This window comes from Heptranchias perlo, chromosome 2, assembly GCF_035084215.1.
Source record: "Heptranchias perlo isolate sHepPer1 chromosome 2, sHepPer1.hap1, whole genome shotgun sequence".
Lineage (NCBI taxonomy): Eukaryota > Metazoa > Chordata > Chondrichthyes > Hexanchiformes > Hexanchidae > Heptranchias > Heptranchias perlo.
Window position 1 is genome coordinate 38,815,558 of NC_090326.1, and position 14,688 is coordinate 38,830,245.

General features: G+C 41.0%; 1 protein-coding gene across 7 annotated transcripts in view; it reads left to right on the forward strand.

The window, feature by feature from the left end:
• Positions 1-14,688, forward strand: part of mak (male germ cell-associated kinase) — a 136,214-nt gene that overhangs the window by 115,020 nt on the left and 6,506 nt on the right. For 3 of the 7 annotated variants that reach the window (XM_068001745.1, XM_068001746.1, XM_068001744.1), the window contains exons 12-14: positions 3,236-3,337; positions 8,516-8,641; positions 11,937-12,795. In XM_068001745.1, coding sequence (XP_067857846.1) covers positions 3,236-3,337; positions 8,516-8,641; positions 11,937-12,097 — 389 coding nt within the window. In that variant the 3' untranslated portion in view covers positions 12,098-12,795. The other 4 variants (XR_010966607.1, XM_068001748.1, XM_068001747.1 and 1 more) reach the window with 4 other exon arrangements.

Here is a 14,688-nt window from a genome sequence, read left to right on the forward strand (position 1 = left end):
ACAAGGAGGAGCAGCAACACAAGAAAGGAGCAAACAGCTGTGGCTGCAGGGAGACCAAACAGAAAGAAGTATACTTGCAGGGATCCTTGCCCTCCCTCTCAGTGATTGGTATATCTGTTCATTCTCTCTCCTGCCTCCCCTTTCTCTCACTCAAAATTTCAAACTGCTAAAATTCCTGTTCATCTTTCAGTCTTTAGTTCTGATGAAGGGTACACACTGGAAACATCACAACCTGACTTTTCTCTATATAGATGCTGACTGACCTGCTGTGCATTTGAAGCACTTTCTGTTTTTATTACAGATTTCCAGCATTTTGCATTTTTTCTTTTTTTAAATCTTTTTATTTTAACTTCAAATATTGTGTTCAATTTTGGTCATCAAGTCACATTTGTGTTTAAAAAGGGAAGAAAGAAGGGCAGTGAAACTGATCCCAAGTGTAAAGGAGGTGAACTATGAGGGAAGGTTAGAATGGATTAACTTTTACAGGCTAGAAAGGAGGTGGTTAAGTGGGGAACCTATCGAATTGTATGTAATATTAAATGGTAGATAAATTAAACCCAGATTATTACCGTAAAGTTCATTGAAAAAGGACCAGAGGACAAAAATGGAAATAAGTGCTAAGTAGAAATGCTAAGTGAGAACAGATCTCAGGAACATCTTTGCTTAGAGAATAAGAAATGTTTGGAATAATATCAAACAATGTAATGGAGACAAATACACTAGGCTTATTCAAAATACAATTAGACACCATAATGGGAGAGTTAAAGTATGAGAGGTATGGGTTTCAATGGAATACTTAAGGTACTAGCCGAATAAGCCTTGATGGAAGAATTAATGTACAAGGAGAATAGGCTTCATTAAGAGAATTAGGACACTAAATTGGGCCGTATCGCGCCCCGTTGTTTGGGCACTACATGGCCTCTCTGACATCCATGATGGCGTCTTGGATGCGCGCGCACATTTCCAGTGTGACGTGCGCCAGACGCCGTCTTGGTATAGGAGTTAGCGCAGGCGCGGATAACGAATGCTGGAATCATGAAAAGTAGGGAGAAAATGGCTTCAATCAGTGCAACGCTGATTTAAAGTGATATGTCCCAAAATGTGCCTGACGCTCAACTCAACGCACAGTCTTAATCCCGACCATCTGAACGTGTCTTAGAGTGCCTGGAGGACCCCCCACCCCCACCAGCGCTATGTAAAGGGATCGTGCAGGATACAGGTTAGTGGCTGGATTATTGCTTCCGGCTGCTGAGACATTTGTAACTGTTTTTGGAGGTTTGCTAGACTTGAATACTAGGACACGGGGACTTGGCCTAACATTTAGAGCCAGGACGTGCAGGAGTGAAGTTAGGAAATGCTTCTACACGGAAAGGGTGGAAGACGTTTGGAACACTCTTCTGCAGATGGCAGTTGATGCTAGCTCACTTGTGAATGTTAAATCTGAGATTGATAGATTTCTGTGAACCAAGGGTATTAAAGGACATGGGGCTACGGCGGGTATATGGAGTTAGGTCACAGGTCCACCATGATCTCATTGAATGGTGGAACATGCTTGAGGGGTTAAATGCCACTGCCACTTGCTGCCTCTTGATACGCGCCACCTTCTCCCGCAAGAAAGCCGGACATGTGTCTGGGTGATGTGCCTGTCATAGTTGAATAGCTGCCAGTGTGTGTTGTGGGTGGGCGGCTTGAAACAGTGGTAATGTGAAAGGGAGAGGAAGCATTTGGTTGGAAGAGTTGAGTACTGATAGAAAGAGTGAGTTTGTTGGTATGTGGGTGATAGGGGTTGTAATGCGTGGTGCAGTTGGTAGGAGACACCACTTGACAGTTGACCTCACTCACCTTGACCACTCATGTCAAAGCATTGAACTTCTTCCTGCACTGCATCCGTGTTCATGATGCTGTGCGCCTGGCACTGACTTCATCCCCCACTGCCTCCCACTGCCTTTTGGATATATGTCTGGAGGGCCTCTTGTTTCTGCGCCCCCCTGCCCCCCCCCCCCCCACTGCGGATGTAGGATGTCCCTCCTTCTGTCCACCTCTTGCACCAAGGTCTCTAGTGCATTAGCAGAGAACCTTGGTACACGCACTCTCGCAGGCCTGGTACCAACTCAGATCAGCAGATTGGTGAGGTCTGGCGTGCAGATTGGAGGATATGGGATTTAGTAGTGCGCAACCTTTATTCAATGTTTTAACATAACTCATCAGTGTGTAAACATAGGGATGGGACCTGCATCTGTGTTTTATGTGTGCGATGTCTGATCTCTGTTCAGACTCCATGCAGACAGTAGACTGTTATTTTCAGCAAATAACTGGTACCAGCTACCTTTAAGAGATTTCTAAGAAATATCCTCCCTTTAAGAGATTGAGCGAAAGTGTGAATTGCATTGATTCCACGTGCAAGGCCCGGAATGGAACGCTGATTGCAGGTGAGTCCTCGGGTCAGCCGAAACTCACGTCCTGCCTGCGCAGGGGTCATTGGGCACGGGGTAATAGCACATCATGCAACCCCCGCCTGAAAATGGCCCCTATCGAATTTTTCCCCCTTAATGTAACAAAGAGCTGAGATGGACTTTGCGGGGGAGTTAGTGCACTAGATACCATCTTAAAGCTTTGTTTGCCTGTTCAAATGGATGTAAAATATTCTATAACAGGAGTTCTCCCAGTGCCCTGGCCAACATTCATCCCTCAACCAAGACCACCAAAACAGATGAACTGCTCATTTATCCCTCAATATTTACTCCAGCACTATTATATTTTGCTTCAGTGCCTTTTTCTTGGAGAGGGTGGGAGTAAAAAGTTTAACTGTGTTTCATAAATTATTGCTGGTACTATGTTTCCAACATATATTGAACTACTGTATTGTGTTTATAAATGAGATGCTGTTAAAGTTTTGCAGTTTTCTATCATATTTGTATTCACAATAAAACCTTTGTCTACTGAATGTTTTTAGGAGCTTCTGAAACACTCTTTTATAATGACATCAAAAATATGTCCTTATCGAACCCCCCCATTCAAATTAAAGGATGGAAAATTGGACGAGCTGCACAATGGGCATGCTGTTCTCCACAGCCAATATTCTAATATGCACTATCTGCTTGTAATTGTTTCCACCAAAAGTGGAAAAAATATCCTTAAAGCTTCTCACTTTGAAGCAGGAATACTATTATATGTTTCACAGAATTCCAAAAAAAAAAATTGATTTCAAAACTCATTCACAATTGTCTTTTTTCAGGAGTGCATCCCATGAACACATCAGTTGTAGGAAGCAACAAAGACCCTAGCAAAGCACTGGGAATTATTGGTGGAGGGATTTCTATGGGCAGAGTTAATGCAGGTAAGTAGGAGGGCAGCACCTTGGTTGTCTTATTGGTATCAATATTGGCAATCATAGAATCATACAGCACAGAAGGAGGCCAATTGTGCCTGTTTCGGCTCTTTGAAAGAGCTATCCAATTAGTCCCACTCCCTTGCTCTTTCCCCATAGTCCTGCAATTTTTTCCCTTCAAGTATTTACCGAGTTCCGTTTTGAAAGTACAATTGAATCTGCTTCCACCACCCGTTCAGGCAGCGCATTCCAGATTATAACTACTCGCTACATTAAAAAAAAGTCTCCTCATCCCACCTCTGATTCTTTTTCCAGTTACCTTAAATCTGTGTTCTCTGGTTACCTGCCAGTGGAAACAGTTTCTCCCTATTTACTTGATCAAAAACCCTCATACTTTTGAACATCTTTATTAAATTTCCCCTTAACCTTCTCTGCTCTAAGGAGAACAGTTCCAGCTTTCCTAGTTTCTCCTCATAACTGAAGTTCCTCATCCCTGGTACCATTCTAGTAAATCTCTTCTGCACCCTCTCCAAAGCCTTGACATCCTTCCTAAAGTGGTGCCCAGAATTGAACACAATTCCAGCTGGGGTCACCAGTGATTTATAATTTAGCATAATTTCCTTGCTTTTGTACTCTATGCCTCTATTTATAAAGCCAAGGTTCCCGTATGCTTTTTTAACAGCCTTATCAACTTGTCCTGCCACCTTCAAAGATTTCAGTACGTAAACCCCCAGATCTCTCTGTTCCTGCACCCCCTTTAAAATTGTACCATTTGGTTTATATTGCCTCTCCTCATTCTTTCTTCCAAAATGCATCGCTTCACATTTCTCTGCATTAAATTTCATCGATAGGTCCACCCATTTCCCCAGTCTGTCTGTCTATGTCCTCCTGAAGTCTGTTACTATCCTCCTCACTGTTTATTACCTTTGAGTTTCGAGTCATCTGCAAACTTTGAAATTATGCCCTTTATACTCAAGTCCAGGTCATTAAAATACATCAAAAATATTATTCAAATAGAGATTGCAGAACTTTGAGGTACAGAGGGATCTGGGTGTCCTAGTACATGAATCACAACAAGTTAGTATGCAGTTACATCAAGTGATTAGGAAGGCAAATGGAATGTTGTCATTTATTGCAAGGGGAATGGAATACAAAAGTAGAGATGTTTTGCTACAGTTGTTTAGGGCATTGGTGAGACCACATCTAGAATACTGTGTGCAGTTTTGGTCTTATTTAAGAAAGGTCATAATTGCTTTAGAGGCGGTTCAGAGAAGGTTCACTCAACTGATTCCTGGGATGAGGGGGTTATCTTATGAGGAAAGGTTGGACAAGTTTGGCCTGTATACATTGGAGTTTAGAAGAATGAAAGGCGATCTTATTGAAACGTATAAGATCCTGAGGAGTTTTGAAGGGGTAGATGCTGAGAGAATGTTTCCCCTTGTGGGAGAGACTGGAACTAGGGGCCACAGTTTAAAAATAAGGGGTCTCCCATTTAAGACAGAGATGAGGAGAAATTTTTTCTCTGAGGGTCGTGAGTCTGTGGAACTCCATTCCCCAGAGAGCGGTGGAGGCAGGGTCATTGAATATTTTTAAGGTGGAGTTCGATAGATTCCTGATTAACAAGGGCGTCAAAGGTTATAGTAGATAGACAGGAAAGTAAGGTTGAGGTCACAATCAGATCAGCCATGATCTTATCAAATGGCAGAACAGGCTCGCAGGACCGAATGGCCTACTCCTGCGCTTAGTTCGTATGTTTGTATCAAAACGAGCAATGGTTCTAATACCGACCCCTGGGGGACAACACCTCCCTCCAGTCTGACAAACAACCATTCACCACTACTCTCTGCTTTCTGTCCCTTAGCCAATTTTGTATCCAAGCTGCCACTGTCTCTTTAATCCCATGGGCTTCAATTTTGCTAACAAGTCTATTATGTGGTACTTTATCAAATGCCTTTTGAAAGTCCAGATACACATCAACTGCACTACCCTCACCAATCCACTCCATTACTTCATCAAAGAACTCAATCAAATTTGTCAGACACGATTTGCCTTTAACAAATCTGTGCAGACTGTCATTTATTAACCCATGTCTTTCCAAGTGACAATTAATTTTGTCCCTGACTACTGTCTCTAAAAATTTCTCCACCATCGACATTTGGTTGACTGACCTGTAGTTACCGGGTTTATCCCTCTCCCCTTTTTGAACAGGGGTATAACATTTGCAACCCTCCAGTCCCCTGGCACCACTCTCATATCCAAGGAGACCACAGCCTCCGTTATTTCCACCCGTCGTTCCCTCAGAAACAAGAAGATTTTTTTGTCCCTAATCACCCCATCCTTCATTTGACTACCCATTTACCATTTATATGTTTATAAAAGACTTATGGGTTCCCTTTTTTGTTACCCACTAATCTATTCTGAAACACTCTTTGCCCTTATTTCCTTTTTCAGTTCTCTGCACTTTCTGTATTCTGCTTGATTCTCTACTCTATTATGAATCTGACATTTATCATAAGCTTCATTTTTTTGTTTCATTTTAATCTCTACATCTTTGCTCATCCAGGGAGCTGTAGCTTTGGATGCCCTTCCTTTCCCCCTCATAGGAATGTGTTTAGTCTGTACCCGAACTATCTCCTTTTTGAAGGCCTCCCGTTGCTCGTTTACTGTTTTACTTGCCAGTTTTTGTTTCCAATCCACCTGGGCCAGATCCCTTTTCAGCTCCCTGAAATTAGTCCTCTTCCAATTAACTATCTTCACATTTGATTGTTCCTTGTCCCTTTCCATAACTGCTCTAAACCTAATGATGTTGTGACCACTGTTTCCCAATTGCTCTCCCACTTAAACATGCTCCAAGGCATAGAGTACCAAAGTAAGGAAGTCATGATGAACCTTTATAAAACACTGGTTCGACCACAGCTGGAGTGTTGTGTCCAGTTCTGAGCCACCGCACTTTAGGAAGGATGTGAAGGTCTTAGAGAGGGTGCAGAAAAGATTTACTGGAATGATTCCAGGGATGAGGGACTTTAGTTACATGGATAGTCTGGAGAAGCTGGGGTTGTTCTCCTTGGAACAGAGAAGGTTGAGAGGAGATTTGATAGAGGTATTTAAAATCATGAAGGGTCTAGACAGAATAGATAGACAGAAACTGTTCCCATTAGTGGAAGGGTCAAGAACCAAAGGACATAGATTTAAGGTGATTGGCAAAAGAACCAAAGGTAACATGAGGAAAAACTTTTTTACGCAGCGAGTGGTTAGGATCTGGAATGCACTGCCAGGGGGAATGGTGGAGGCAGATTCAATCGTGGCTTTCAAAACGGAACTGGATAAGTACTTGAAAGGAAAAAATTTGCAGGGCTACAGGATTAGGGCAGGGGAGTGGGACTAGCTAGATTGCTCTTGCATGGAGCTGGCACCTATTCGATGGGCCGAATGGCCACTTTCCGTGCTGTAATTTTTCTGTGATTCTAATTAGCTTTGACAGACTTTTTTGTTACATTCTGGTGCTAAAATTATCCATTTGTTCAAAGGTTCTGCTTAAAATAGATTTAACTAGAGTCCATTAGTGCAGTATTCTGGAGTGCATGTTACAAATTTCGAGTCTGCCTTAGATTTTTTGGAAGTAAAACTGGCACAAATTAATAGTGAGGCAGCATGCGCCCAATCTGCTCAGGCATTGGGGCCTTTTTTAAGGCGTCGGACCCCTTTAGGAAGATTAGTCAGCAATGAGCGGGAAAGGCATTGGGCCTGCCCTGCTCAGGATTCTTCAGCGGCCTCCGCGGCCACCATCTGCAGATAAGTTTTTTTTTTAAAGTTATTTTTTTTTAAAAACCATCCTGTGGAGCATGAGTGTGCTCCACCGACTGCACAAGAGTCGTGATCGCCTCCCCACAACCCCCCCCCACCCACCCCGGCAAAGCATGCTCCAATGCCCCCTCCCAGAATGTACCTGAGGGCGAGGCAGGCATTAATGTCTTTGCTCGGATGAGATGCCTGTGCAGACACACCCAAGAGGTGCCGAGTACATTGATGAGGCCCGAGGAACAATTTCCATTGATCCTCGGGCTTCTTAGTTTGGGTGCACACTGGTAGCACTGAAAATGAGCTTAGACTAATTGCTAGGCATATATGTTCAGTCAGTGATGATGTTCACACGACATTGCACTTGTGTCTGTCTTAATGGTAGAGGTTGCAGGCGAACGAGGTGCTGTTGAAGTAACCTTGGTCAGTTGCTGCAGTGTATCCTGTAGATTGTACATACTGCAGCCACAGTGCGCTGATGATTGAGGAGGTGCATAAAGTCCAGTAGGAGGTGCACCATTCAAGCTAACTGCTCTGTCCTGGATGGTGTCAAACTTCTTGAATGTTATTGCAGTTGCACCCATCAAGGAGAGTGGTGAGTATTCCATCACACTCCTGACTTGAGCCTTGTAGATGATGGAGAAGCATTGAGGGGGTCAGGGGGTGAGCCACTTGTCGCAAAATGCCCAGTTTTTGACCTGCTCTCGTAACCTTATGTTGATATGACTGATCTAGTTTGGCTTTTGTTCAATTGTGACCCCCAAGATGTTGATGGTGGAGGACTCGGCTATGGTGGTGCTGCCGAATGTCAAGGGGAGATGCCTAAAGTTTCTCATACTTGAGATGGTGATTTTCTGGCAGTTATATGGCACAAATGTCACCGGCCACTTGTCAGCTGAAGAGAGTTAACAATACATCTGTGCCTGTAAGTTGTAAGATACTGCAGTATTAGCATGTGCAGTGTGGAGAATCTCCTAGTATGGTTCTCTCAGTGCAACAACTTGAAGCATGTCTTTCCTCAGGTGATAACAGTATTTTGGAGCTTGTTTTTCCAAATGATTTCAAAGCAAGTTACCGCATGAATTTTAGAACCTTTTTTCGAATAAGGTTTGACAGGAAATCTACTTTCAACAGCCTATTCCATGGCCGTAACCCTTCTACTATTAACATAATAGTTTAAGAAAGAGCTGCAGTTTTGGGCAATTAAAAGGGAAAGTTTTTGCATATATTGCTGCTATGCTGTTGGATTCGCTATACTGTCACTATTGAGATTGGCGACAAAATTTAACATCACTCAAAGAAATCTCTCTGGAAAGTTTCCATTGTCTTAACCATTTTGGACTACTGCTCTTTAATAATTCAACATGAAGCAATGTGCTGTTGTTACAGGAAACCTGGGAGTGTTTGGTTCAGACTGTAACCCGTCTGGAGGTTATATTCCATCCTTTCTTAAGAAGGAAGTTGGGTCAGCAGGACAAAGACTTCAATTTGCACCTATTGGAGTACCATCAGGCAGTAAGTATCTAATCTTTTCCTATCTTCCACCCCACCCCTGTGCATTAATTAGAAACGATTTTATTTTAGGCTAGAAAAGTTAAGGTTTTTTTCACTGAAATGAAGAAAGTTAAGGAGGACACAATATATATTCAAAATTATGGACAGTTTTGAGAGGGTAAATAGTGAAAGATTGCTTCCACTAGTGGTAAATCGGTAGCAAGGGAACAAAGACCCAGAATTATCACCCTTTTCCTTCATTGGTTCCTACATGGACCACGACTTCTGGCTGTCCCACCCCCCCCCCCCCCCCCCCACAGAATGTTCTACACCAGTTCCTTGACATTCTTTACCCTGGCACCAGGGAGGCAACACACCATGCAAGACTCATGTTGGCGGTTGCAGAAACGCCTATCTGTCCCCATGAATATCGAATCCCCTATGACAACTGCATTTCTACACTTTCCTGTGCCCCTCCCCCACCCCCCCACCCCCCACCCCGTGCAATCATTTGCCCCAAAGTTCCGTGGATTTGCTCTAGACTGCACTCCCCTGAGGTGTCGTCACCCTCACAGAACAGAAAATCGGTTAGTGAGTGCCACACTCCCAGAGGATTATTACACTGTCTGCCTATGCTTCCTACCATGCCAGATGGCCACCCATTTACTGTCCTCCTGAGCTCTCTGTGGCTGCGGGGTGACCACCACCTGGAACATGTGATCCAAGAAACTTTCAGCCTCCAGTATGCCCTTTAATCTCAAAGTAATTGTTTAAATAATTTCAAGTTTTTTTTAAAAAATCAGCTGCACTCAATCTCAACTAAATGTTTGGAGATGAAAAAGAACAAAACAAAACATTATCTGGTTTTGGGTTCACTCCAGGGCCTGAACACATAATCTGGGATGATGCTTCAGTGCAGTACTAAGGGAGCGCTGCAGTGTTAGAGGAGTCATCTTTCAGAAGAGTAGGGAAATTCTTCCGATATCCTGGTCAACATTCATCCCTCAACCAACACCATGAAAAAAATGATCAACTGGTCATTAATCTCATTTGCTGTTTGTGGGATCTTGCTGCATTTGCCTGCGTAACAACGGTGACTGCAGTTTTAAAATAATTCATTCGCTGGAATGTCCTGTACACAATAAATTGAAAGTTTTTTTCCTTTATATCTGAACAATGTCCATCTAAAATCTATAATTAAAACAATTTCCTTGTTAAGAACATAGGAGCAAGAGTAGGCCATTCAGCCCCTCTAGCCTGTTCTGCCATTCAATTATTAGATTATGGCTGATTTGTCGTGTTGAAAAGAAATGAGCCAAAATTCTGATAATGGGGCTCCTCCCTGTTAGAAAGTTTAAATTGTTGAATTTAACCATCTTGTTTTCCAGATTTTGCATGAAATTAGAAAGTTCTTCAATTTATTTTATAAGCTTGTCTTTTAACAAAATCACAATTATAGAATACATCATAGTGAAAACATGCAGAATAATGAACTGGACATTTGATATTAAGCAGTGCTCTGACTTCATGTAATTTCTTTCCATACACATTTGTTGCCCTCTTATATGTTGTGATTCACTGGTTTTAACTTTTATTCAGCTGTTTTAGGTGAAGGATCACAAAACTGTCCTACAGTCCTACAATCTATCTTTTTTAAACACTTCACAATATATTTCTGGTACACAAATCACTAAAAGTAGCGATGCAGGTTAATAAGGCCATAAAAAAGGCAAATCAAGCACTAGGGTTCATTTCTAAAGGGATAGAATTGAAAAGCAAAGAAATTATGCTAAACTTGTGTAGAAACTTGGTTAAACCACATTTGAAGTATTGTGCACAGTTCTGGTCTCCATATTATTGAAAGGATATAGAGGCATTGGAGAGGGTGCAAGAAAGATTCACAAGGATGATACCAGAACTGAGAGGATATACTTATCAGTAAAGCCTGAACAAGCTGGGGCTCTTTTCTCTAAAAAGAGAAGGCCCAGGGGTGACTTGATAGAGGTCTTTAAGATAATGATAGGCTTTGATAGGGTAGACATCGAGAAAATGATTCCACTTGTGCGGTAGTTGAAAACTAGAGGTCATAAATATAAAATAGTCACTAATAAATTCAATAGGGAATTCGGGAGAAACTTCTTTACCCAAAGAGTGGATTACCACGAGGAGTAGTTGAGGCAAATAGCATAGATGCAATTAAGGGGAAGCTAGATAAGCACATGAGAGAGAAAGGAATAGAAGGGTATCCTGATAGAGTTAGATGAAGTAGGGAAGGAGGAGGCTTGTGTGGAGCATAAATGCTGGCATAGACCAGTTGAGCTGAATGGCTTGTTTCAGTGCTGTAGTTTCAATGTTCTTGTTTTTACATTTTCCTCTCCAGTAAAATCTTTTATCTCTGATACTATTAACTTTTTAGTAAGACAGAAGGCAAATCAAATAATGACAACAAGCAGATAAAAGTAGAGTATGTTTATATAGCCTTCTTCATTCATTCACCCTCCACATACAAATGAATACTGCACCATCAAATGCACTGGACACATTGTCCCTATGATTCACTCTTAAAGGAGGTATTAGTGGTCTCCCCTACCTTGCTGTATGCAGGACTCTTGTTCTGAACCACACCTTTCTTTTTCCATCCTCCAAAGTGTTTTCCTACTTTAGTACCTGTTTCATCTAGTTCATTTTGATTAGTTCAGTTGGGCTTGTATATCTTTCAGCAACCTGACCCTAGTAGAAATTGTATCCTGAATTTACTGGATCTTCCTGCACCCCAAAATGTTCCAGCTTTCTTCTCCCACCAATTATGTAGATTTCCAATAGCCCAGTCTGGGAGTATTGCTTTTTCTTGGTGCCACCCAGACCCGATGAACTGTGCAGCTCCTTTATCTACTCAGTAGGTCCTGTTTACCTAGGCTGTTACAGGTTCCCCATGATGTTCTATATTCAGCCCCCACAATCTGGAATTCCCTCCCTAAACCCCTCTGCCGCTCCACCTCCCTCTCCTCCTTAAAATCCATCTCTTTGACCAAGCTTTTAGTTATCCCTCATAATATCTCCTTTGTTGGCTCAGCGTCCATTTTTTTGAAGTGCTCTGGTATATTTTTGTGTGTTAAAGATGCTATATAAATTCAAGTTGTTACTGTTGTTTGTGATAGCCAAATGCTGCATTGATATTAATTTCAATTATTTAATTTTGATTGTTCTTTATAAATTTCTAGAAATGAAATGCATGACTTGCTAAATGGATGTAAAAGTACAAACTGATGATCTGTCTTGAAAAGCTGAGAATTCACTATTATAACTTTTTTTAAAGACTATGATGCATGGAAAACCAAACCAACCCGATCCCAGCTCCCTGGCCCCAACTATAATTCAGCTACAAAAAATTCTGCAGGACTCTTAGCCCGTCCACCACCCATTCAGTCAGTGCACGGAAGGACTGATTGGGCAACTAAATACGGTGGCCATAGATAGCTGCTACTGTCAACATCCTGTACCATCATTCTGAACCAGGAGCAGCACCAAAACTATCTGAAACCTCAAAGATAGTCCATATCCAGTATGAAAATATTTTATTTAAGGTGACCTTATTTCTGTTTGATTGCTAATCAGATTGTTTTCTAATTTGGAATCAAGTGGGTCTTGTCAAGGTTCAAGATGTAATAGTCTGTTTACACTTTAATTATATGGACAGCAACTGGAGCTCTAGACTTTATCTATGCAATGTTTCTGATAGAATTTAATATAAATTTTAATATTTAAATCATTTTTTATAATAGTGAGTTAGTTTTATTTATTTGCGTGTGTCTTGTAGATACAATTACAACTTTTCTTGGCTTAGTAGCTGGTATTGAATGGAACGTAACATTTTATTTCTTGTTTCATTATTTTACATTAGGGATCAGTATTTCTTGCCTAGATTTGACAGTAATTATGGGCACTAGAGGAAGAGCTACTGATCCTCATTAGCAAAATGTTTATAAAACATCCCATAACTCAATTATTTTGAAAACACATGTTAATGGCTACAGGATCAGCTTTGTAAAATTCTATTCTGTATTTAACATGTTTCTTTGCATAGAAAATCCCATGTTTCTTTAATTTGTTTGGAGTGCATTAATTTTCATAGATGTTAACATACAACTTGTTTTTAGTAAAGTCTGTTGATTTTACTGGAGTCCAATTTTGTTTTTTTACTATTAATGCAGAAAGGAAACTAGTAAATGCAGTTTAAAATTAACTTGTAAATGAAACTCTTCTGCATGTATGTGGTGTTCTGTAGTAATAGTGTGCCAGTTGTGGCGGTACAGTGATGAGCATGAGTGCCTATTGTATGAGGAGCAACTCTGGGACTGAACTTCAGTATTAATGTGACATTTTAATGTTACACCATTCTGGGAGAAATGTTCAGATTGATTTAATCATTCACATTGCTGGTAGGTATGGGGGGAGGGGAAACAAGTGGTAGCCAGCATCTCATTTCAAATTGTCTCCAGTTTTTGCTTCACAAATGTTTGTGGAGTTTGAATCATCAGTAATATTGTTTATTTAAAAATTCCAAACAATAATGTGTACAAGGTTATCAACATGCAGTGGTTAAACTGTAATCTGTAGGTGATAGAATTTCACAGCAAACATGATGCCATCTATGATGTGTACCAGTAACTGGATAAGATGGCTTGGATTTCAAAATATTAACCAGGCAGTCTTTCTTTAACTATTTTGATAGGTTTTCAAATTTTGTAGAACAGTCACTGGCAGGTGTACACTACACATAAAACTGCTGCTGTTGACAAAATAGGGAGGGAAGGGGAGGGGAAAGGATTAGCCAAACCACAAGAAACAAGGGAAAGAACATTTTGCATTCTAAAGATCTTAGTGATACTGTTCCCTGTAGTTCTCCCTCCCCCCCCGAAAATGATTACATAGACACTATAAAAGAATATGCAATGTTTGTTTTTTGTTTGATTCTTGTTTCAGCCAATTCTTCTCCCTATACTCAATGTCCAATATTTGCTGATCCCCATATAGCAGTCATGTATGGTTTGAAGGGGAGAAAGTGGGAAATAAATTCAATACCCAGTATCCCCACATGATATTTTTGGCAGCATGATGAAATTGTTTACTTCCTATGCCTTGGCCTGATCTCTACCAGCACCTCCATATCAGGAAGGTTTCATGTGCTGCACACTATTGATGTTGAGGCACTTTGAACTGATTTTGAGTTTTAACTGCTGCTCATCATCTATGGAAAAAGGATATGCTTGTGGGGGTCTAGCTATGCACAGATTCTCTCAAGCAGTTAGGAAGTAGACCATCTCATGTTAGCTGGTGTCATTCTTTTGGTATGAGAGTCCTGTAGAAACATGCTGAACTGAGTTTTGAGGCTGTTATGCATTGCCTCAGTTGACCTACCTCAGGAAAATATGAGGGATGAGTCACCCATAGTCAAATGATGCAATGCCTCAGGACCACCTATTTCCTTTACCTACAGCCAGTTTTTCAGTGGTACTAAATGTGAAATCATTCTTGTATTTTCCTTAAAAAGAAAGCTCTATTCCTTTCCTCCTCAACATCTTATCTACTAAAAAAAACTCCTCTCTTCCTTTAATTGAAGGTCACTTGGAGTATTTTTAAGCTGTTAATTTTAGAACCATGCAACAAAATAAGCAGTAATAATGCACAATATTAAACATGGTGTTTTAAAAAAATCTTTAATATAGATCTAGCACAGGAATCAGCAGAATTGCTTCTACATTATTATAATAAAATCAAATAGATAGCCACAAGGGAGAGCAATTTCCAGAATTGTAGAGGTGTTGAAAACCCACCAGCTGATTGGGAAGGATTACTGAGTCATTAAATCTGTTGGAGACAAGTGGGGTTGATAAACTAGGAATAGGAGCACTAGAACTGTAATAAATGGTTGTCGTATTTAGGATCTTGAAGGGCAAAAATTCAACTGGCAGGTAAGGATCAGGAATTTGCTCAGTCCACAAAAAGGAGAGCAAACTTTCCTCAGGATATCTAGGATACTCATTGGAGTTACCAAACTCCTGCCATCT